Below are 25,873 nucleotides of genomic sequence, written 5' to 3'. Positions count from 1 at the left end.
GGTATCAGCACAGGTATCGCTATCGGGACTGAAAAAGTCAGATTGGTGCATCCCTACTCAATATTTTCGATTTGCTACTCCTGCACACACATCTTAATTACAGAATGATTAGACCACTTTTTTCCAATGAAAAATCAAAACAAATCAAGCTGAAAACAGGAAGTGGTGTTAAATCAGGATTGAACTGTTTATCATATGCGGCCTGTGACAGGAAGGTCGAGAGCAGAATTGCTTCATTACAGGTTGAAAACCGCTGTTTTAAGTCGCCGCAGAAGAAAATCTAAACATCCATTTCACATTTATTTCAGGCTGTCAACGTGTCAGCCGTGCTGATGTACATATGAAGCTCTCTGCTGTCAACAGACTGTATAAGCATTTATAAAAGAGGAAGAAAACACACTAAAAGCTTTTCACAGTGACAGATACCGTGATGAAGAACGCCTGCTTGCTCAAACATTGCTGAATAAAATATGCGCATGGAGCTGTGCGTCTGCTGTATTTCTTCCTACTTAAGTTCATGCTACCAAAACCTGCTGAGCTGGTCTGAACTATCAGGGCTGTGAGGCTTTCAGGTAACACCCCCTTGCAAATTAGCTCCAGCCATGTGTGTGTATCTAATGTTTTATTTATTTTTGACCTTTTTCCCTGACTAAAAGTTGCATTTTTAATGCCATGTCCTTGCCCTCTTTATTTCTCTGCAGTATATCTTCACTGCATCCTCTTTCTGTTGCCCTCGCATGTGGCAGAGCTTTTTAAATACACCCGAGATGCTTTTTTTGTGCTCTGTTGACTAGCATCACACATATGCAGCATCCAAACATATATCTCAAACAAGGTCTTGACCAATAAGATCATTGACGCAAACGCACAGCTGAGTGAAATGTAGAACATAATCTGCTTTGCTTAATGATCGGCTGTATAACAACGAGGCAAAGGAAATAATACAGAATAATATCTTTGCAGGATTATCATAGCAGTAAACTTTTACTGAAATCACTCAACCATGTGACCATAATGTGGTGAAAGCCACAAAACAGCCACCTCGACACATTTCCTGCATTTCCTCTTTGATGTTCACATGACGGAGATTACGGTCAGAGGTGAAAACACAAACATGAAGAGCTTATTCAGCAGTCTGATGGCAAGCATTGAGGGGGAAAAAAGCAGAAATGAAAATAATAATAAACAAACAGAACTGAGCTGGATGAGGAAAGTAAGATCATTCAGGAGTTGCTTAAATATTCGCCGATAGGTGTGTATACTAACTCTCCTTTCACATTAGCAGACTATTTCTAAGAAGTAGGCAGATAAAGAAAGAGGAAGAGCACAGAGAAGAAGTAGAAGGTGTGGAAATTGACCTCACCCGGTGGCCGGGACTTTTTAAAAAAAAACATTTCAACAAACTATCTCAACACACAGATCTTTTTCACTTCTGCTAATCAGCCCTTCACTTCACTTCACTTTTCCAGCAGCAGGCAGCAGCGAGTGTTTAGGATGCAGACCATGGCTGGCTGGGCTACGTAGGTAGCACAGCTCTCCGGGGAAAGAGGTAAACACAACAGAGCAGCCTGCTGCCAACTCTGTGGCATTAACCCAAAATAAAACAAATATTTTCCCTCGAAACAGCCGGGCTTGTTAGATTTCTGTATCAAAATAGCATCTTTGTGCCTCAGTGGACACTGTTGGTACACTCAGGTCTGCTCATTCTCAGCACATGGACATCAAGCATCAGCCCGGGGGGAGTTTTTGTGGTTGTAGCAGAGTGTCAGACTCACAGCGGCGCGCCGACTCCTGGCTCAGCTCCAACCTGTAGATGGACAGTCGGTTGGCTCCTCCGCACAGGTTGCTCTTCTCTCCTTTACACTCCATATTGCATTCGCTGTCTGAAGAATTGGGTGCCTGGATCTTGTGACCGCAGTAGCACTCTGCTCCGAACTCCAGACCTGCGAACATGTACCCTCTGGAGGGGAGAGAAATGGGAGAAAACAATCGTTAGTAAAGGAAACACAGAGAGGTTTAAGGGATTGTTCTGTGCTTGTATGACGTGTCTTATTTTTTCACAGGCCAATGCAGATTATCATTCGGAGCAACTGGATAAGCAGTGATCAATAAAACCAAACAAATGGAGCACAGATGTTGAAGTAAAGATGACAACACATCCAGACGTTACTCTGGAATAACATCTCTCTCTTTGGTGAAGATGCTGTGAGGCTCTAAAGGCAATTATACTGAATCCATCACAGAAGCCTCTGTTGCTGCGTGGAGGATTTGACTCCCAAGAGGCCTTTCGGGTGCAATTAGACGTCTAACACGCCCCTCACACAGGACAAATCCCCTGGGCTGTCAATCAAACCCAAACCTCTGTGCTCTGCTATATGCTGCAGTTGCCCCTCATTTGTTTGTCTGTTCATATTAACCCGCTGCTTCGGGAGAGGAGGCGAGCAGGCTACGAGAAGCGAGAAGCGAGAAGAGGAAGGAGCTGAAAACGAGCGCCTCTCTCTGTTCCTATTCTCCGCTCTGTGAATCAGTGATGGGTGTAATTCAATGCATTCGATGGAGCCGTCCCTGGTATTCCATAGGGAGAGAAAAGAGGTGAAAGAAAGATGGCTGAGGTAGCACAGAGGGGGAGATGGGATGAGAGGAAACGGGAGACAAATGGAGGAGAGGAGCAGAGAGATAAATGCTTTCAAAACTGGAGCATACATAACTGTTTTTTTTAACCCCATACAAACATCCGGATTGGATTTTTGAAGTACATAAACATAAATTAAAATCAATAAATGAAATATGCAGTAGCTCCCTCCAATGTTGTTACAAACGTATAAGGGGGTCTTCTGAATGTATGTATGCGGACATCTTCACATTACACCCATATGGGACTGTTGAACGTGTCATTCCAAAATCATAATAATAATAGCATATAAGGAGTGGACGTAGTCACCATGACATCACCCATTGCTTTGTGGACTACGGCTTGAAGCTTCAATTTCGGTATTTTAGCCGTCGCTATCTTAGTTTTTTGCAACCAGAAGTGACGCGAGAGGGTGGAGCTAAGCACTACCAAATGCTGTATTAGACATTTGTAGGCGACCAAAATGTTTCAATTAACTTTCATGAACTGAAAACACACTGTGAATCACAAGGTATGCCTTAAAGCATACTCTGCTTTATGGTCTATTTCACTCTAAATGGGACCATAATTTACTAAATGAACATCATGCTGTATTGAAGAAGACTTGAAACTAGCGATTGAGACCATAAACTCATGTTAACAATGTTTACTGAGGTAATAAATCAAGTAAGAAGTAGGCTCATTTTCTCATAGACTTCTATACAATCTGACTTCTTTTTGCAACCAGAGGAGTCATCCTCTGCTGGCTATTAGAAAGAATGCAAGTTTAAGGCGCTTCAGCATTTGGCTTCACTTTTCAGACCCGGAGGTTGCCACCTGGTAATAATGTGCTGATATGAGAGCCTAATCTCTTCAAGGAAGGCCTTCCACAGGATGTTTTTAACCTGGCTGCAGGTATTTGCTCCCATTCAGCCAGAAGAACATAATGAGGTTGAGCATTGGTGTTGAAGGTCTGACTCACAGTCGGCTCTCCTATTCAATCATCAAAGGTGTTAGATGCGAGGCCGGACTATTAACCGGACAAAGCAGGCAGCTACACAGGCTCAAAGAATTGTAAAAGGGTTTGCGCTCCTGAATCCAAGCTTTTCAAAAGATTGGGTCAGGTGTGTGTGGCTAACATCAGCAGCCCCATTTCATAGAAAAATTGCCCACACACTGACAAAAAAAGCAGAAGAGGGTCTTGATTGATTCTATGTGCAAAGAGTGACACAATATATAAGAAAATGTGACAAAGTGTCACCATTGTGTCACCTTTTGCACAAGGAATACATCGATTCTTATTGCATCTCAAGAGCCTCTACTTATGTACTTACTTTGTCAGTGTGTGGGCAATTTTTCTATAAAATGGAACTACTGGAGGGTTTAATGAAAAATGATTTTGGGCCCGTCAAGTTCCTCCACACCAAACAAAACTATTTCTTGGCATTGTTATGTTGGAACAGGGAAAGGTCCTTCCCCAAACTGTTGACACAGAGTTGGAAACACATGTTGTCTAAAATAGGATTTTTCCCTTCATTAAGACAAAGGGGAAAAGCCCAAACCAACAGCCCCAGTCCAAGAGTACACAAAAAGGTCCACATACTTTTGGCCATAATAATAATAATAATAATAATAATAATAATAATAATAATAATAATACGCTTTTCATGAAACTCAAAGACACTTTACACAGTTTAAATTATCATTAATAAGAACATCATAATATATAAAACACACATCATTAATCACACATTAAAAGCAGTTCTAAAAAGGTGACTAGTGATTTGAATGTGGACAGGTTGGTGCAGTATCTGATGTGTTTTGGTGCTTGGTTCTGAGTGGTGGGGACAGGAGGTTTGCATCAGAGGAGCGGAGGGAGCAGGAAGGGGTGTGGTGGTGGAGCAGGTCGGTGAGGTAGGAGGGGGCCTGGTTATGGAGGGCTTTGTGGGTGAGGAGAAGGATTTTGAATTGGATCTGTTGGGGGACAGGGAGCCAGTGGAGGTTCTGGAGGACAGGGGTGATGTGGGAACGGGTGAGCAGATGGGCAGCAGAGCTCTGGATGTACTGGAGTTTATTGAGGATGAGTCATAAAGAATGCTGTTGCAATGGTCTGGATGTGATGAAGGCATGGATCAAAGTTTCGGCAGCAGAGAAGGAGAGTGACGGGTGGAGACGAGCAATGTTTTTAAGGTGTAAAAAGGCAGTCCTGGTGATTTGATTGATGTGGTATTTGAAGGAAAGTGTGGCTGTTGAAAATGACTCAGAGGTTGCAGATGTGAGGGGAGGGAGACAGAGTGGAGTTGTCGATGGTGAGGCAGAAGTTGTGAGTGGTTTTGGTGAGGGATTTGGGACCGATGATGATCACGTCGGGTACAGTGTATTTTAGTTGGAAAGTAATGTTATTCTTCAATGTAGTGTTTTCAACTATGAAAAAATGGTGATTAAACTTAAGGTAAATTTAATGGCTGTCCTGGAGCTTCATAAGCAGATGCATTCTGCCCAGTTGTCATGGTGATGTATACATAGATGCTCAAATTTCTATTTTTTTCAGGGTAATTTAAGTCTCTTTTAATCACTGTCAGGAGTTTTTAATGTCCATATCGGCTCTACTTTATTTATCAGCCTGCCAGTAGAAATAGGAAAGAGAGGATATCTAATGGATGAGTGATTTTTGTTGTTTGCTGCATGTCATACCTTTCTGCACAGTTGTCCTGGCAACGAAATACAGTCATTTTTTTGTAGTCGAAAAAGGAAACTCCTCTCAGCGCCCTTTTCTGTGTGTCATCGATGTAGCAGCCAAAATACTTTGCTAAAAAGAAAAGAGGAAAGAGGAAAGATATAGAAGTTAGTTACGTAGACACGTTTTCAAAATAAAATACATATATATACAGTATATGATGTTTACTTCAGCTAACACAGTCAAAATAATTTGTGAAACAGCCATAAAAGAGTCCAAAGTGAATACTGTCCGCCACAGTATCTTCCTCACATGACACAGTGTGGTAACAGAGCACAGCGTCCAAACTGGGGCAGAGTCTTTATTTATTTATAAAGATGCACATCCCCTTCTAGTGGCTTGAAACTGTAACTGTCATCTCTCTGCATTTTGTTCAGGAGTGTGTGGGGGTTGGGCTTCAGTGAACCTCTGCAGAGGGATACAGAAACCCTCCGACAGCTTCTTCCCTCTCATTTAAACACTGTTTCCCTGTGTAACTGAGCTGCACTGGCTCCACTATACCTTTAACAAACTAACCTCTCTCCAGCTGTGCTGTGCTGTGCAGTGCCATTACCCCTCTGAGCCTCTCATGATAGCATTACTTTAATTGTTATGGACTAAAGGCCTGCTGCATTCGTGCAGCATGTGGTGTGCTGCAGGACTCGGCTGTAATCTTCCTCCTAACTATTGTTGAGCTTGAAAATAATCTGCTTTATGATGAACGGAAATGCTGATTTAAATTAAGCTGGAACCTCGTTTTGAATGGTACATTTCTTCTTAGTATGACATGAGGGTAAAGGATGAAAGTGCACATGCAACTGATGATATTATCTGTTTTATACTTTCAATAGACAAACATTCCACAATACCTCCCTGTGTCTGGTGGATCGTTATGTAAACAGTGTATTACAGCTATATATTCTATCCCCAGTCCACCCCTGTTTTCCCTTCAGTACAGTCTGCTTCTGTGCCATTGCACCACACAGAGCAAATGTGTTTATGCGCTGCAGTCTGCATCCTATGCTCCAATATTCCCTCTAAATTAAATTCAGAGCCAGTGGGAATGAGCCCATTTGCAGTGAGAGGATAGGAAAGAAAAAAAAACTGCAGCGTAATGCTGGATGTATGAGAGCAAACGAAAGCTTTGAAGCTGCTAATTACTCCATCATCACTTTCAGTTGCAGTCCTGTGAGGTTAGTGTTTCAGGACGGGAGGGGGAGGAGCAGCACTGAGCCAGACTATCAGATAACCCAAAGCTTCAATATACATTGTAAACATGTTTGTTTTCCTGGCCTTGAATCTGGAAAAAAAAAAAATAGCTCAGCACTGGACTATAAAAACATTGTTCTTTAATACCCCACACTGTGCTGTGACTCATAGTTTTTGTAATAGAATCACTTATTTGTTTTCTCTTCAGGCTCAGAGAGGTTGGAGTCTGTGCCCAAGTAGAGGGAGATAAAAATCAGGAAAGCTGCCTCCACATTGTTTCCCAACGCTAACACACACACAGAGCAGCAGTCACTGACACTCGTGTTTCATATTTATGGGCAGTTTAGATTCTCTGCCTGCCTGTACTGCACTCTGGAGGGAAACCAGAACCCCACATAACCACAATGAAGTTATAGGGAAATTGATGGCGTTCTGGATATGAATAAACAGAAACACCCAAATAGAGCATGTTGAGTCGAATGGTATCTGTACCAGATGTTGTTTACAGCTGAGGAACTGAATGTTTCTTACTGGTGGAATAATTACCAGGAACATTTACTCAAGCACTGTACTTAAATACAATGTTGAGGTACTTATCCTTTACTTGAGTATATCCATTTCATGCTACTTTATATTTCTACTCCACTACATGAAATATTTTACATTATACTCCAATACATGTATTTGACGTTACAGTATCTTTAGATTTTTACATACAAAACATGTGATGCATTGTTATAGATTAAACTGCCAGACAGTACATCAAGTAGCTAAACTGCTAATACGTCTTTACTTTAGGTAGAATTATAATAATTTATGTGTAACATAGTAGTTTTACATTGTCGTATTGCTGCCTTTACTTAAAGGACCAGTGTGTAACAATGAGGGGGATCTATTGGCAAAAATGGAATATAATATTCATAACTATGTTTTCATTAGTGTATAATCACCTGAAACTAAGTATCGTTGTGTTTTTGTTCGTTTAGAATGAGCGAGACATTCATATCTACATAGAGGGTGGGTCTTCTTCACGGAGTCTGCCATGTTGCTCCGCCATGCACAGAACGGACAAACCAAACACTGTTAACTTTTCCTGCTTGGGCCGGAGTCCATAACGTTATTCGCTGCAGCCGCCGCCGCTCTCTCTCTCTAACAACTGGCTCTAGAGAGGGCCATTCAGGTTTTCGTGTTGGCGACCGTAGCTCTCCAACACGCTTGGCACACAGGAAAGGCTTCAGTTGCTTACAATCTGCAACCTCACCGCTAGATACCGCCAAATCCTACACACTGCTCCTTTAAGCAAAGTATCTGAATATTTATTCCACCACTAAGAGAGGAAAAGGTTTTTGCATCATGCAAAGCGTTATTTATTTCTGTTGGCGAACTGGAAATGATATGACATCTACGATACTGATACGACGTCTACGACATCTTTGGATTCCCATGATGGGAGTAATATACTTCAACTACAATGTTGAACTTTGGGTATATCCATTTTATGCTAAGTTATACTTTTATTTCACCACAATTCAGAGAAAATATTGTACTTTTTGCTCCACTACATTTGCCTGACAGCTATAGTTACTTTGAAGATCAAGATTTTACAATCAAAACACATGATCAACTTTGACCGCCCAATAAAATAGTTAAAATTAGCTCCAAATCAACCAGCTACAATATTAAAATGGTGCTTACATGTTAATGGATCAGTAATAATAATCCTATGATATATATAGTATTCTGCCTGACTGCTTTAAGTACATTTTGATGAGGATACTCCAGTGCTTTGAATGAAGGACATTTACCTGTAACACAGTATTACCACTTTTACTTAATTAAAGGATCTGAGTACTTCTTCCACAACTGTGTTTCTTTATGGAGAGAGGATTACAGGTCTGGCTCCCTACTATCACAGGAGGGCTTTCTTGAATACATGTTGGAGAAATCCACTGTTTGACTTTGTTTTTAATAATTTAGACTTTATCCAACAGTGCAGAGAGAGGTTGGCGGGGTAAGAAAAGCCGAGAGGAGGAAGAGAGAAGAGAGTCAGGAGAAAATGATATCCTCTAATCAGATCATTTAATCATGTTTCATTTGGAAAGGGATAAGTAAGCAGGATATTCGTGCCAAGGTCAGAGATGTCGGCTCAGGACAGACACTTCCTGTCCTTTCATTGGTGTTTTTAGAACATTTTGTGATTTGTGAAGATATCACATACCAGTCATGAGTTTACATGTAAACGGTTTCTCCCAGGATTAGGTAGTCGCATAGTTCTAAAAAGAGAGATAAAGCTGTGATGATTGAAGACATTCAGATGTTGTGATTGTGTTGTGGCTGAACGTGAGCCGAGCAGCACGAAGCGAAGCTGCAGCTGCAGCTCTGTGGGTGAGACCCTTGAAGGATTCACTCTGAGCCGAGACAGAGGACTTAATCATAATCATCATCTCACTCCACACTCAAGGGATTTCCTACATGACCAATTACAACTAGAAATTTTCAGTCATTAAGATGATGCGGTTTGTAATTAAGAGATTACTTTGGATCAATTTCATATTAACATCAAGTGCTGCCTGTGTGTTTGCCAGTGAATGTGTATTATAAATCAGTCTGTAGTAAAATGTCTTAAATTCCTTTAATTTGATGAATATTCTCATTAGCAACTATGATAAAAAACAACGGGTTATTATAATAACTGTTCTAATTGTTTCACACGAGAATCCAGTCGTAAACACTGAGAAGTCATTAGTGTTGCAACACTGTGATGGCTGGCACATATTGTGATTATTCCCTCATTTAAAATTAATTTATTGTTCCAGTAAATTCTATTTATGCTTTGCTGATCTGCTTAAGTGAGCACTGCATTGAATTATTGCATTTCTTTTTTTATGTGGTAGAAGCCAAGGGCAAATTTCAACCATCTTTTGATTTAATAATTTATCAACTCATTTTGAGATGTGGGAGATGATCTGTTGTTGAATTTGGAAAACTGTCAAGCTGAAAGCAATACCACTGCAGTAGTCTCGGTATAACCCACCTCTTCCATCGTCCACGTCTTTGGCACTGCGTCCTTTAAGTGCACGGTTCCAGTTGTTGGTGTAGTCTCCCCCCCTGCGCACCGTCTCATGGCCCTCCTGTCTGGCTTTTTTCATCCACGGAGGGCCGTACCTCCGTCCAGACCTGCGCGTCTCCTTAAACACTCTACTCATGATGCCAAGCCCCCGAGCATCTGACATTGAAGTCCGGCCCCCCATCTCTGCAGCTACCACAGAGTCTCGGCCCCCTCTGGCCCCGGGGCCGCTGTCCCCGACGAAGCCAGAGTGCAGGAAGACGAGGCTCCCAGCGGTCAGGTAGAGGAGGATGAGGGAAAAGAATCGGATGGGTTTCCTGCGGAAATAGCGCTGTATCTTCAGCAGAGGCTTGGCCATGCTGGCTCCCCCTGCCACTCAGATACGCTCTCCAAGTGATGAAAACTCATAAAGCAGAAGCATCAACACCAGCTGTCCCTGTTCCCACCACACAGCCCAAATGGGCCCCAACAAAGATGGAGAAAAAGTCAGTTAAAGTGTCTTAATCCTGTTGTTGGAAGGTCATCCAAACCATAGCATGACTTTTCCCCTCATGTATGCCTCTTCAGTCTCCTGAGGAAGATGCTTTACACCTGTGCTCTGTGCTGCTCTGAGTCCACGTGAGAGTCTCTCTGCGTTCCCGCTGACGGTCCAGCCCTGAGAGCCGGCTCCGGGGCCACGGCATGAAAGTTGAGTGCCTCAGAGTGAAAGATGATCCCTCAACGCTGCTTTCACTCCAGTTATCAGCCCACAGAGATGCCACCCCAGCACCACAGTGGCACTTTCTCCCACGCTGAGCAGAAGGAAGAGGGTTTTATTTACAGGCTGAGCTGAGATCCTTTCGCCTTTGTGAGGCCGGCTATTCAGCGAGAGAGAGGGCGTGACTCACCATCTGCAGTTAAGACACACACACACAAAAGGAAGAATAAGTACACACCTGAGTAAGCTTTATCGCACGTGGAAAGGGAGAAATAACATGAGCAGGTAACAAAAGGATGAAGTCAGTGCTTCACCTGCAAGGAAATACATCACAATGCTGTTGTTAAACTGTCCTCATTCTTTCATATTCTGTCAAACTCATATTAACGAGAACACAATTAGGAACAGAGATAAGCAAAGAAATAAAATGATTAAAGCAATCAAGTACATGGAAAACTTATCTCTGTTGTTAGTTTGTGAACAAAACAGTTGCTAAGGCGTCACTGCATCAAGCTCAGAGTTCTACATTATCTTTAATGAATTGGGTTAAGCTGAAAGGGTGAAAAACAGAAACAAAGCTCTACCCTGCAGCATTTTCACTGATGGCTTTGGGAACTAACGCATGCGGGGAATTGAAGAGAAATAAAAACATTATTCAAGATGATCTAAGGTGATGATAATTTGTGTGAATGTGTGACAGGAAAAGATGAAAAAAGGCTCACTTGATTTTCAAAGAATGGTTAAGGTTAAAATGTCTGCTCATCCATTAAATCTAGAGAGTACACTTCAATGGGTTTATTTTTTTATATCATAATACTGTTTAAAAGTGATATGTGGAAGATATGGACAGAATCTTTGTTTAAAACATAAAACAAAAATAACTACCTTGAAGGAGTTACAGTAACGTTATGTCAAAGATGCTATGCATTGTGTTGTGCCCATCCTGTCTTGTAATACCACTTGTACCTCAATAGTGAGTCAATGTAGCGTCCGGTCCAACATGAGAGGACGAAGAAGTAGAGCTGCACTGAGGGCTTGTCAGTCGCGTTGAAGGTTTGTGTACGTGTTAATAGTTTGTTTATTGGACTAAATCCAGAAGGTCTGCAAATAAGCTACTAGAAGTCCAACGAATATTGCATCGGTTGCACTTTATTTAAATGTAACAATGCCTACATGTATTGTCCCTGTCAAATAAATGAATAAATAAAAATGGCAGCTGTGGTTTGCGCTGGATGAATTTGAGTTGCTTGGTCCGAGCGGTCTCCCGTTGGAGGACGAAACGAAAATGCGATTCATTTTCTCATTTCTGACACTTTGAATTTAACAAACTATCCAAACGCACACGGATTGTACAGACCCCGGTTAGTAGCACAGTAAACACCAAAGATGGCCAATGTAAACTATAGACCGACGCCACACTTGAAGATAGCGGTCTTATTTTGACCGAGTTTCAGCAGATTTTACTGATAACTTTGTTTAAATGGGCTGAATCCCGACTTCCCAAATCCTCGGCAGCCTCTCTCAAAAGAGTCTCTGTTCTGGGACGAGGCCGGGAGGCTACAATTGGAAGGAGTAATGCAACACTCCTCAGGGTCAGGGAATTTTCCAGAACATTCAAGGGGACACTCGCCCTTTTGGCTCTCTGTCTGCCCCGGGACAAATCTGCAGAATACTTGTCACCTGAAACCTCAATGGCACAGCAGACCTCCCCTTGACTTTCCCTTCGGTAGTCTGGGAAGAGTCTGGGACCCTCAAGGAGAAATGGATCACATTCTGCTTATGTGCTTGCACCCACAGCATCCGGGCACAAAGACAATCCACATCCTGTCTGACTTCTCCAAACTTTGCCTCCATATCCTGTTCAGTAACTTCTCAATACCTGCAAGGACGGTTTTCATTACTGATGTACTTTGTCTGCATTTTAATTATTCATACTTTTGTTGGTTTTAGATCAAATCTCAAACACTAAATGTTCTGAGGTATAAATGAAGGGTGTTGCAGCTGATGAGTCAAAGTTAATAGAAAACAAAGTAAATCATATTAGTGGGGTTCACACTCAGGACATAAAAGAGTCTAATTTTTCCAGGCTTCAGTTTCAAAATAACACTGTCCTAGAAATAAATCTGTTATGGTGTGTAATTGCTGGGAGGCTATAGAGTTAAAGCACAGGCCTGCACAAATACATCTGCAATATTTTCTAAAGAATTGTTTGACATGTTAAGAAATACATTTATTCCCATTCTTGCCGAGAGTTAGATGAGAAGATTGACACCACTCTGATGCCTGTACGCTATTATATAAAGCTAGAGTCAGCAGTCAGGTAGCTAGATTAGCAGAAAGACTGTAAACACAGGGAAACAGTTAGCCTGGCTGCAGCAGCCTAAGTTAAGAAATACCTTTAAAGTTAACTTATTACCGCAACATGTTATATCTCGTATGTTTAATCCATGTGCAAATAGATATGTAAAAATTATAAACACAAGATCTAAAGTGGTGCCTTTGTGTCCTTTGCAGAGAAACTCACTTTTACAGATCTGTTGATTAAATCAACTAATCAATGAATCGACAAAGTCGTATGAGTGTTAGTTGACTAAGAATTGCTTTGGTCGAAGACAGCCGTATAAATTTCCCAAACTCTTCCTTTAAACATTTCTGTCTGAAACGTGATCTTTTCATTGCCGTGAACAGCCTCTATTTCGCAGGGATTCACATACAGTAAATGCGGTTACACAGTATAATTAGGGCCCGAGCACGAAAGTGCCAGGACCCCAACGGTGCCCTGGCACGAAGTGCGAGGAAACCTATTGTTTTTGTAAGGGTTATTATAATTTTTCTGCTGCGAGATCGCATTTTTGAGGTACTTAGGATGCATGAAAACTCAAGAAAACTGGAATACAACATCTTCCTGAGTCTCCTGTCAGCTTTCATTGCACCTGTTTGGGCATTCTTATCATTCTTGTTGGTAGATGGAGATTTGTGACCTCATGAATTCCACCTTCAACCTGAGCAGAGGTCTGATCAGCCAGAATAACTGAAAACACCTGTGTGGGTGTTCAGAGGACAAACAGGTTCAGCTTATACAGAATTTGAACACAGTGTTCAGATGTACAACAAATGAGTAAAGATCTTCCAGTCCCTTCGAGCTGGTACTAAATGTGATTACTACATTATGAAAATGCCCAGTGATAAGCAGTTTGGTTATAGCTATAACCAACTCTACCAACTCTAACTCTACTCAACTTTAGCCCTGAAAGGGGCCTGTAAATTGCGAAATTTAATCTGAGATCTGCAAAAACTCTTGTGAGACTCGCTGCCAGACGACCTATCCTAACCTCAACCATTCGAGGCATAACACATGACACAGGAGGCTGTTGTAACTTGAGTCTACATATTCCAATCTGCCCCAAATTTCACAAGCTGGATAAGAGTCCCGGCCTGAAGACATATTAGTTCCATTATTGAATTATGGTGATAGCGCCACCTACTGGCAACAAGAAATGGTTGTATACTGCCACCCACCCTCATAGAAGTGCCTTTTAAGGATGCCTCACAGGTTTTCATTGGGTCATTTGCAGTGTCACGCGCTCCACGCAGAAAATATCCTCTAACTGCTGTGTGCAGTGTCAGACTTTCACTGAAATGCACGGCAGCAGATACCCCCGACATGCGCAAAGGGGCAAGGGCCCGTTCAACGCTTTCTGCAGCTTTAATAATTATTTATATTCGTTGCTACAGCAATATAAACATTATTGAAAAGTGACTCCTACTCTCTCTCTGTAACCATGACAATTTTTCAGTCCTGTCTCAGTATTTTGTTCCTCATAAATGGAGAAATGATTCATATTTAAAGACGAACGACACAGTAACGCTCAAACAAGCTAGTCTTTGCTCATTTTGTTTTGCCTGGGAGAAATGTAATCATATCTCGGTTAGGTTTCCTACAGGGTTACAAGATTTAAATAGTAAAATAAAACTGCATGTCTCAACATGCTTCTTACTCTGCTAACTCACTGTGGAGGGAAACAGTATCCTGAACATGTGTAGTGGCCTCTTGGTGGGATTGAAGTCCTGTAAGCAGAGATGCACAGGAGAGCACTGTTTCAGGGTTATGTGTGAGCAGGCCATGTTATGGTGGCTGGAGCAAAAAAGCAGCGAGGAGCTCCTCTTCTGAAAGTAAAGTAAATATATTTATGAGGGTGAGCAGATGGAGAAAATGACATAAGGATCCCCACACTGCCTCTCACGTATGCAACAGGGCCACACACAGGTTAATTACTGGTGTTAATAATTCATCCCCCTAGTTACGAAAATGAAATTGAACTTGTGGCTAATTTGCAGGTTCAAATGACAGTAACAAGAGTGTGGGTGGACTACTGCAATTGTATAGATCCTTCATGTTGCATGAGGTAAAAAGAAACAAGACTTGAATCTACACTGTTACGCTAGCAGCTCTGTGCAGGCTGGTCTCATACACCGTTCGTAGCTATACCTACGAGAAGTAATGCACTGTAATTTATATACAGTATAATATGCACAAATTCAATTCATATGTAATCCACATAATCGTGAACCAGGATGTGTAAAGAGCAATAAACGCCGCGTAGGGAGGAGGTCGGAATGTATGGGTAGGTCAAAAAACACTGGACACTTTTGGATTTATTTTAACCCAAACAACGATCTTTTCCTGAACCTAACTAAGTATTTTTGTTGCCTAAACCTTACCAAGTTGTTTCCTGTGAAGACGGAGGTTTATTTTGAAAAGACTGTACGCATGTAACGAGGAGAAATTGACACGTGTTGCTGGACAAAAATGAGGAAATACTTTTCAAAAGTTGATAACTGAAGTTATTACAGTTCATCCTGAGGAGAACATGAATGTCATACAGAATTTCATGGTAATCCATCCAATAGTTGTTGAGACATTTCACTAGAAAATACAAATGTAAAGCTCATGGTGGTGCTGGAGGAAAAGTCATCTGGATTCACTGTCTTGGGACCATGAATGTGTTTCAAGTGTATGAGATTCTTCAATCTGGACCAAAGTGTTGCAAAGAGCAACTGACATACCAACGTTGTCATCCCTAGAGTCATGCTGCTAACGTGATTCCCAGAGTCAGGCCCTCACATTACAGCTTCACATACTGCAAGTTTTTGCTATTAAGAGCCACTATGGGTGAACTTCATTCACATCCACGGACTCGTGGATTAAAATCAGCTGCGACACTTGTAAACAGACAGGCGGACGAAGAGGAAATGCAACAGACAAGAGATAGGAGGTGCAGAGGTCTTTCCGCCAAATCATGGCAATTACTCAAGTGGAGCAGACATGAACTCACTGACTGACCATTAATTCACATTCATATTAAATGAGCCAGCAAATATTTAATCAGAGCGGATTTAGGGGAGGAAACGTCAAAGTTAATCTTTGGCGAGCGGGCCGACAGCCAGCTGAGCTTGTGCTGCAGGCAAATGGCTCCACAAGTCGGTCCATAAATATTCTTCATGTCTGTCCTGGGACTCATTGACCAGAGGGCAGGGTTGAGCAAGAGCTGTGGTCAACTCTGTGACACCTCTCGAGTTCAGAGACGACACTTTACTGTCAGCCAGCACGGATAAAACCATGTGCAGAACTGTGGTTCGACAGAGACAGTAAAGAGCAGTGTGATTATGCATTATTGTTTTGTGGTTTGAGGGAAAGAAACTGCCAAGAAAATATGTAAAAAAGGACAAAAAAATGCATGTTTCTGATATTCATTTTTATATACTCAAAAAGTGTAGACAAGATTTGAACTCTGAGGAGGTTGGATATTTAGGAGCTGGATAGCAGATAGCAGATTAGAAGCAGATAATTATTGTTACTTGGTTCTTGGCAGATGTAATCAATTTCCATCCTCCCCGTCTCTCGATTGCCAAAAAACATTCTTTTCACTCGAACGTGGGTGAGGTTTTTAACTGTTGGGCCTCAGAATCCCCAGTGCAAATCACACCAGCTGAAATAGATTAGTTCTCCCGTAGTTTAAAGTGGGTTTTGTTTGCTGTGTTTTCACAGTGGTAGAACAGTCAGCATTAACAGTGGCAGGAAGAAGAGGTTATCAGGTGTGCCAGCGTCAGTGGGAAAGGAAACCATTTGAGTCTCCTCTCATTGTACTTATTTTCCATCCCCCTGCTTGTATTACGTTAACACACACACACACTCAACTTAAAGTCCCATCCTGTAAAAGTACTGTACTGTAACATGTCGGATATCTTCGGTTCTTCGGCAGCAGAAGGGTTAACGGCGTTGGCTGCAGCAGCCCTGACCCTCCCCTAACCCTGGGGCCCGTCTTTCCGCTCTCCTGGTGTGTTTGGCCTGCCAGTGCGCATTAGCCGTGTTTGTCAAATCAAATCAAACTAAAGATCACATTCCACCCCCGGTGATAACGCTGGCCATGCTTGCGTTCAAGTTTACACAGATTGTTCCACGCCGTCCTACTTGCAACATGGCCTGACGCCTCATTACACATCCAAGAGAAAACTCCAGCAGAAAGCAGCACGGTTGTTGAGAGCATCTCTGAATGAGGAATTAATACATAATATGTCTTTAATGCATAAGAATAAAACAAAAGGAATGTATTATTGTAAATAGTGGTGCAGGTGAAAACGACCACAGTTCACGTGTAAAACTGAGAAAGCTCAAGTAAACCAGTTAGATGCCAAACTTTTGCTGCTCTGCAGAGCAGGTCAAGCGGCTCTCTCCGAGGAGTGTATGACCCTGAGAGCTGGAGTGTGAACATGGCTGCCTCCAATAACAACAGGATCTCAATGCCAAAGCAAGGTTTTTTTCTTAGTGTTTGGCAAAAGTTACTTCGGTGTGTGCTGCAGTTTTGGCTTCCCATTTTCATGCCAGCCATTTTAATTAAACCTGTGTTTGATCTCAGTGTGTGCCCGCATTAGTGATTGGCTTAATGCCCAATACACTTAATTACTGGTGGCCACTCAGAAGGAAGTTCATCAGCAAAGATGTTTGGAAGAATCTCTGCACAGTGACAAATTATTTGAAGCTAGGAAAGCAGTTTTAAAACTCCTGACAAGCTTTTTGCTACAAATTGTTCCTTATTATACTGATAAATATGAACCATTTACTGCAGCGGCATCCCCCTCCGCTTCAGTGTTGACACTTAAAAGTGCCACTTCACATACCCTGTGATAAAGTGTCTAAAAATAGTGTTTCACTATACGCATTGCACTGTATGTTATGTTACTAAAACCTCTGTCTGTAATGTGTTGGGAAGTCTTTAAATCAATGTTGGACAAAAGTAAACAAATTAGTGTTGTAATGAGTCGAGACAAGCTGCAGATCGGTGGTAAGATATCCAGTGACCCCACTCGCCCTTCATTAACCTCTCATTAACGACCTGCTGAGAGGTTAATGATACAGGATTTTAATAAAAATGTACTACTTTTCATTTTAGATTTATTACCTGTGTGGTTTCATTTTATGAAATGTATTATAGTAATATATTAAATGTACGTAATACAGCTAAACGGTAGTTTTTATGCGCATTAGCAAACAATGTGGCAGTTGTACTGTGAAGCTCGATTTTACCTGCGTTAGTATAAATCCTGCCAGTTCTGGTCTGGACAGAAAAGACTGTAAAAACAAAGCACACAGACACATTTTACATAACCGAAGGGTCTGAAAGTAGATATGTATTCGTAAATTGTGAAATACGGGGTTTTAAAGTTCAAAACCATCAAAGGTTTTCAGCACCTTTTTCCACTACACAGTCAGAACATTTGGTTGGCTTGTTCCTTTCCCATTGCCATTAGATGAGTATGCCTTCCTGTTGTTTTTCCTGGTGTGTCACATTCAACGTCACGGATGCACCGGCACCGGAAGCATGGTTACTAAAGAGTAAAAATGTTACTTAGTCTCTCTTTCAAACTCTCAAACCAGAGTCGGTGATTGTTGGAACAGTGGAACAACATTTATTCTGTTTCTGTCGAGTTTGAGTGTTTTACGACGATCAGCGAGGTAGAATTACTGTTGTTTGACTGGAGTATGGTGGCTTTGAGGAGCGTATGTTTTTATAAATTATAATAATTGTCCCTGTCCCCATTGATTTTATTTATTATATATTCATTTCAATGTGTGTCATATAGCATTGCACCGTAAAAGGGGGAAAATTAGCATGTCACCCATCACTGCCGATCGGAGCTGGAGCTGATAAATACTTGTGACTACTGCTGAGTCATTTGTCCCGCAAATGAATGCCGATTCTAACCTTTCTAACTGAAGGCAAAAGCCAGATGTTAGTGGGATTTTTTATGCAGTGGGAAAGGGGCCTTAGAGTCATTCTTTTTACATAATAATTTTAGAAACAGTCAACACACTGACAGATCTTGTGTGACAGAAATCATGAGATTTGTGTTGTGTGGTAGACCAGGTTTGCACAAAAATTAAACAGGCACTTACCGAAAAGATCTACTGCTGTCATGAAATGATTGCTGTGTTTAGCCCTGTTGGTTACCTTCCCAAAGCCTGGAGATAATTAGAAATACGAGTACATTTGGTATTGGAGAGGTTGAGCAGACCAATCACAGTTAGGGTTTTTAAGTACACCCTATGAAGCTTAAAAATGAAGCCCAGGATGGCAGGGAAAAGGCTCATTGTAATCCTGATAATACTCAATGGTCCATTAAGCTCAGTGGTGACCTTTTCCTCTGAAAGAGAAGAGGTAAATTAAAGGGTCTAAAAATAATGTAATCCTCTTCTTTGACTGGTGCACAGTAGCTTTAAACTGCAGCATTGTAATAGAGTGACTGGTGATCGTCATTTCCACCAGTACACGGTGATAAGCAACTGGCGCAGTCAAAAAGAAGATGGGGGAATGAAGGAATAATAGCTCCATTGTGATTGTGGACACAAAGCAGCAGAGTTCAATTAGGCATGAGCAGAGAGACAAAAACTCAGTCATTTGCACAAAATCTGGATTAGCACTAATTCTTCTACTTGTAGCCTCGTTTGGTCATGCAGAGTGTATGTCTCTCGCTTGTATATCTGAGGGAAAGAAAGAAATGAAAGGAGAGGGAACTTCTGCTATTCTGGGAAGAGAAGTACTAAGAAGAAAATCTTTGATGGCAACAGGAAAGACAGTCCTGACATTAATGAGCTCCTACCAGAGAGAGTTATCCCAGATTCCTCTTGTGAGTTCAGACCCTCCCTCAGTAGCCGCCACTCCCAGATCCCAGTTGGCCACACGGATGGACATTTGAGAAACAATCACTTGAATCGGTCCTCTCTAATGGCTTCATAAAAGAAGTAATTATTCTGCAGCGGGGAGGCGCTGTCAATGGGAGATCAAATGATGTCTTCCACTATCCAGCCTTAACAAAGCTCTTCATTCACGGCCCTTACAGAATATCTGCAGTTCAGTTTTTTTTCGAAGAGGAAAAGAGCTTTTCCCCCTTTCTTCTCCCACCTTCACTAAGCACAGAGGATCTCTCTGCTTTAATTAAAAGTGAATTCTCCCGGCTCAGTTCTGCTGCGAATCTCAGTCCTCTCTGCTTGAATAGACTTAAGAGGGGATTGCAGTGGGTTTCAGCAAATGTTTAGTTGGTTACGAGGAGGAAATGCCTCTGAATGGAATTTGAGGCAATTTTCAACAGCACATCATTAGTTAAAGTGTGAAAGCACAACTGAGGCAAACAACATGCAGCTAAGAAATACAGTTATTCATTAACTGAGAATAAAGCACTTTCTTTTTCCATGTTGGACGCTCAGTGTTCTCGGCAGCTCCAAAGAGTGGGTGTTTGGCTCGGTTATATTTGGAACCATTTGGTATTCAATATTTCTAATATTAATGTGACTCAGTATTTACTATTTCTGATCTTGAACAACTGTTCTGTTAAAGAAGAGGCCAGAAAAACATAACGCCAATCTGTCAATGTCAATATTAAAGGTGCTCTTTACGATATCCAGAGCATTAATATAGCAGCAAACAACTATCTGCTATGTAAAGATATAGAGGTCACTCTCCCTCTGTGTGTTGTAATCAGAGCTTCTCCTCGCTTCGTTGATATAGCTGCGCGTGCTTTTAGAGCATGCTCGTGCATGTGAGCGTGCCCCACTGAGAGCTACGCTAGCTGTTTCCCCACACCTCCAGTCTTTATGCTAAGATAAGCTAACCCCGTCTTGACTCTGTACTTAACACACAGATATGAGATTGATATTGATTTCCTCGTCTCACTCGCTGAACGAAAGTGGAAAAAACACAGTTACCAAAACATTGAATTATTCTGTTAAAACTGCGTTAACTGATTAAAGGTTCAGTAGAAACAATTATCATCTTTTTGTCGACTTGTTAGCAAACAGTTGCTTATTTACACATCCAGCAGTTACAGAGCAACATTAGCATTAATTTGGAGTCATGTTTCTGGTCGGCTGGTATATGTCTTTTAGCTTTGTTTTGGTCTCCACCAACTCCTGATGGAAATATCTGTCTTTTTAGCTGCTAAATGCTCCACTGTTTTCACCGGCTAGTCTCCATTTCATCATTCAACACCACTAGCGACCCTTCTCACAGTATTCGTAGTCATCTGATCCATTGGTGACATTAAATATTGATCAGAGCTTTAAATCCTGCTGCCACAAAAATATTTACTCAAGTTTTTTGGCCAACACCAAAATAAAAAAACAGCAGTATTCTCCAGTGGTATAATAATCATGTTGCTGGGGGAAGTTCTTCACAGAGGAAGATGTTGACACAACTGTCCTTCTGTATCACAGAGCTTCTTCTGCTCTGTTGAGCGGAGTAAGAAGAGAAAAACAGCCGAGTGCTCGGCGGAGCGGTGAGAGGGGAGACAGACCCTCTACACATTCAAGCTGCTGTGTCAACGAGCAGCCACTCTGCTGAAGTGTCCTTAAGCAACAAGCTGAATCCTCCAGCACTGTTGTTCTGCTGCTAAGCCTTCACTGTGAGGGAGAAATGAAAAGAGCATTTGGAGTTTATTTTTAAAGAAATATAATGAAGGACGGTTCAGTCTGAAATTATTTTGCCAAAGGCACCAACTATTAGAGTAAACGTGTGCTTCAGAAGCACTGAAGACAGTCGGGGTGAAATGAGATGGGTGAGGCTGGGTGCGTTTGAAGTTAACAGTATTGACTAAATCTCAGTTCCTCTTTACTACAGTCCTCTCTGTGGTCTCACAGACTAATCCTGAAAAGCTGAATCCCTTTTCAACTAGAAAAATCATTGCACATGCCACCTGCCTTGTTGATTCGCTGCGTTTTCCAGCTCACTGTCAACAAATTTAACATTTAAGATTTTGACCAACGTACATCCTTGAGAGCTAGATATTAAGTCTGCAAAGACGGGATTAGAGAAGAGGTCACTTCAGATAATAAAAGATCCTGAAACTGCATGTTGCTGTCTCAGCATGAAGCACAGTTAACAGTAAGTATCCAGCAAAACGGTCAAGTGTTTTGTATCCTGTTGATACTGTCACAGTTTGTGACTTTTGTGTGAAAGAAATCTACTTTTCATGGTCTTTAAAGAGAATAAAAAATACAGTGTCGCCCTAGTGGCCCTGTAGTTAAAGACACCTACCATATAGCTACAACATCCCTCTTTTGATTTTATTTTACATTCTGTTGTATGTAGTTTAATCTATAAAAATGCACTATACTGTATTTCTTGATTATGCTGTATGTTTTGTGTGGAAACTCTGAAACGGCAAAGTAACTGATAGGTTGTCAGGTAAATGTAGTAGAATTAAAAGGTACAATATTTCCTTCTGAAATGTAGTGGAGTAGAAGTATAAACTAGAGGTTGACCGATTAATCGGTTTGGTCGAATGGCGCCGATAGGACATTTTACAAACTATCATTATCGACAGAACTGGGCTCCGATAGTCGTCGATGGCTGCGCAGCCGGCACCAGTCATGCAGGGATGTAAATCATCATCGACCTCTAGTATAAAGTACCATAAAATGGAAATATTCAAGTTAAGTACAGGTACCTCAAAACTGTTTGTAAGTACAGTAGGACTGCCCCCTCTTAGTCGATTCGTCGACTAATCGGTCGTTTTGGTCTCAGTTGACTTATATTTCTTTAGTCAATTAGTCATTGTTTTTAATTGATTAGTCATTGTTTTATGCTTTATTCGTGCTGAATGACTTATTTCCAAGACATTTATGAGCACATCTCTGGTAAACACAAGATTTAAAGTGGTGCTTTTGTGTGATTCTTTGTGGAGAAACTCAGTTTTCCAGATTTGTTGATTAAATCAACTAATCGATTAGTCAACACAATCGTATGAGTGTTAGTCGATTAATACGTTCTTTGGTCAAGGACAGCTCTAAAGTACTGTACTTGAATGAACATACTTACAATTGCACTGGATGACCCAACTGGAATCTATATCACGAAAGGATATGTTTTATAAACACTTATTGCACATGTCAAGTGCATCTGTTTCTTTTTAGGTTCAGTGATGTTTGGAAATAATTGTAAAAGTACAGAATTTAATAACAAACATTTGAGTTTGCTCACCAGATTGTTATAATAGTTGACAGTTAAATGAGGAGAAATCAACCACAAAAACAAGAGGTTTCAACTTTTTTACCACATTATACTCCCACAGAGTATAATGCAGCACATGTTTTGAGTCATTACACAGATCTTGTTTTGTTCTCCACTGGAAAAATATACCCTTGCAAGTATAAGTATGCAGCTCCATATTGCTTTCACTACACCACCTACACATACAACCCACAGCAGAATCGAAAGCATTTGCTGCTTGGTGTTCAAAGTCTGTCTAAGAAATTAACACTAAGTGAAGTGAAGGAAGATGAGATGATGGAGGAAAGTAGGTACAACAGAGAGAACTTTATCACAAAGGAGCCTCTGAATTGCATTGAACATCATCACAGACTGATACTTGATTTTCCTTTAATAAAGGGAGAATGAAAGGATGGCATGAGAGCAGTCAGCTCCTCTGCCACTCCGAGTGTTGTTGTACACAAGCTACTTCGCGGTTTCTGATGATCGCTTCAATGTGCACAGTCACGCAGGGTAGCAAGCTGTGTGCAGTGGTCTGGATGCATCCATCTGAAGAACATGAAGTGTGTATGTAGAAGGGTGCTCTGTAAGCATGCCTTGCAAAATGTGTAGTGAACCATGGGCCTCATCAGCATCACGCAAATCAGCCTGTAAAGGTCGAGCAACACCAGAGGCCTGCTGTCAACAAATCCTCTCCAATTAAATATGAACACCATTAGAGTCCTTGTTGCTCATACATCCTATTTTTAGTCAACTGCTGTTGTTGACAAGTTGTCAGTAATGCCCTAATTGTTGGTCCCATCAGCTCCACATGAAATTAAATTCCATTACTCAGTAAATTAGCATGTTAAACTCACATGTAAGTCTGGACTAAAACTAGGTGGGTTTAGATCTTGAAGTAATGAGAGTACAACTTTTGTCTGAGAACAGCTTGAGTCTCCTGGGGGAATTAAAATCTATACAGATTGAAGTCTACAAATGAGGTTATGAATGTATTAGTGCAGGGGTCTCCAACCTTTTTCCCTCTGAGAGCTAATTTGACTAAATGAAAGTGGCAGAGAGCTACTCACAGCACCAAGTTTACATCGCCAATAACAGGCATAATTTCTGTCTTACTTTTATGGTCCTTTAATAATGTTTCAGCCACCGCAGTCATCGCCTCGATTACAATCCCGCCACAGGCGAAGGGGTTTTTGTGTTTTGTTAGGATGTGCGCCACTAAACGAAGCCTGTGTTGCTGCGTTGGCCTTCTTCGTTGGTTTGGTAAACAGAGACTGTTGTCTTTTAAGCATTGTTTTCAGTTCCTTCTCTGTTCGTAGTTTGCTACCAGTCGGTAAGTCCCATGAAAAGTTGCCGTGGACTTTGGTGAAGTGGTGCTCGACATCTTACATCTTTTACCAACTGACACGCTCGCACCGCAAATGAGATGCATACATTTGTCATTCACATTCGTGAAAAAACGAAGCATTCCTCATGAAAATAATATATTGTAGCTTTTTATTGGCCTTGTTATTGTCTACGGTCATTGTTGAATGGTGTGCGCTTGCTAGCTTGCTAACATCGCCTAATGTTACGGCGTCACTGATGTAACCAGACTCGTTTAACTGACAGCTGATTGGCAAATCATTTTGTGTCAGAAGGGGGCGATATGTTTGAGTTTGATTGGAAATAAATTTAAACAAGTGATATATTCACTGTTATTCCTTCTTTAACTTACGATTTTTGGTCTGTTTTTAAGCCATGTAAGACAGCCAAATGTTAAACAATGTGTCAGACCTAACTAAAGGTCAAAATCTAGTATCAGTGGACATTGTGAATACTATTGTTGATAATGTACTCACTGCAGGGTTCCAGATAGAGGCTTTGTTTTGTAATACTTTTTTACTGTAATAGACATGTATTTCAGAATCTGAAACTTGTCATCAGTTACCTCATGGAGCTAAAATCTAAAGGAAATTGAGAAAGGGTCTCTTCTGCAATGATGGAAAGATTACATGTATGTGTGTACACAGGGGAGCACTGTAGTATGGCTTTAAATGGGCCTATATTATATGTGTACGTGTGTATGTAGAAGTAGAAATGGGCAAAGTGTCTGGGGATTCAGGCTTTCTGGCAGCTGCCTGCTTTGGGCTCGCAGGAAGGAGCGAGCCTCAGTGCTGCAACGGCTCCTAAGATGAATAAAATATGACGAGCATGCAGCAGTGTTGCTCTGATGCAACATGGACAACATCACGAAAGCAATGGAAGAAAGACCGAGTGTTTATGACTGTGTGTGTGTGAGATACAGAAACATAAATCTCAGAAATAACAGAGCGAGGTGATGACGAGCGAGATGCTCAATTATTTTCATAAGAGAATACCTAGACTTCAGTCCAATATGGACGTGGTTGCATTCACCTAAAGGGTCAGTTCACTCATACATATATTCTCACTTCCCTATAATGGCATCTTGCCATGCAGATAGTTTTGGTTTTTATGTGCGCAGGTTTTGCCCCTGAAACGTAAAGAGACTCTTTCTTCAGTAGAAATCAGTTCCAAAGAAAACGTTTCTCAGTGAGGCCTGTGGATTTTCCTGAGTAACTGAGACATTTCTGGACAGACATTTTTCAATGCTGCGTCAATGCTTTCAGTCTCAGAGGCAGATATCTCAAAACTTCAGCAAATTAGACTGAAACTACCTGCATGGATTGATTTCACAGTATTTGTAAGTGGCTGAACTGACCATTTAAGCTTCAGTTAGCAAAGAATTCACAAAATACAAAGAGTTTTGCTCCCCTGATGATGAACGTAAGTATAGTTAATGTCACAATTAGCAGGAACCTTCCAGCTATGACAGTCAGTTGTAACATTCGCAAACTGCTACGACTTAGCTAATAAGCAGAAGAGCCGAAATGATAATAAATAATGAATAAATAGTTGAAGTGTCCAACTTCTGCTTCTCAAAATGGACAAGCCGGAAGGTGTATAACTAGCACAACATTACAAGGACATGCCGTGTGTCATGAGGACGCATTTAGGACGCGCTTGGTGG

The 25,873-nt window shown here is 41.3% G+C and overlaps 1 protein-coding gene across 1 annotated transcript in view; it reads right to left on the bottom strand.

The window, feature by feature from the left end:
- The window catches only part of wscd2 (WSC domain containing 2), a 42,060-nt gene that overhangs the window by 8,699 nt on the left and 7,488 nt on the right, over positions 1-25,873 (bottom strand). The window contains exons 2-4 of the mRNA XM_074637992.1: positions 9,571-10,493; positions 5,306-5,420; positions 1,776-1,960 (exon numbers count right to left, since the gene is read on the bottom strand). Of these exons, the coding sequence (XP_074494093.1) occupies positions 1,776-1,960; positions 5,306-5,420; positions 9,571-9,961 (691 nt within the window). The 5' untranslated portion in view covers positions 9,962-10,493. The remainder of the gene's footprint in view (positions 1-1,775; positions 1,961-5,305; positions 5,421-9,570; positions 10,494-25,873) is intronic.

Source organism: Sebastes fasciatus, chromosome 6 (assembly GCF_043250625.1).
Source record: "Sebastes fasciatus isolate fSebFas1 chromosome 6, fSebFas1.pri, whole genome shotgun sequence".
Lineage (NCBI taxonomy): Eukaryota > Metazoa > Chordata > Actinopteri > Perciformes > Sebastidae > Sebastes > Sebastes fasciatus.
The sequence above is the reverse complement of the archived record's forward strand: the minus strand, read 5'-3'. Positions and strand labels throughout refer to the sequence as shown.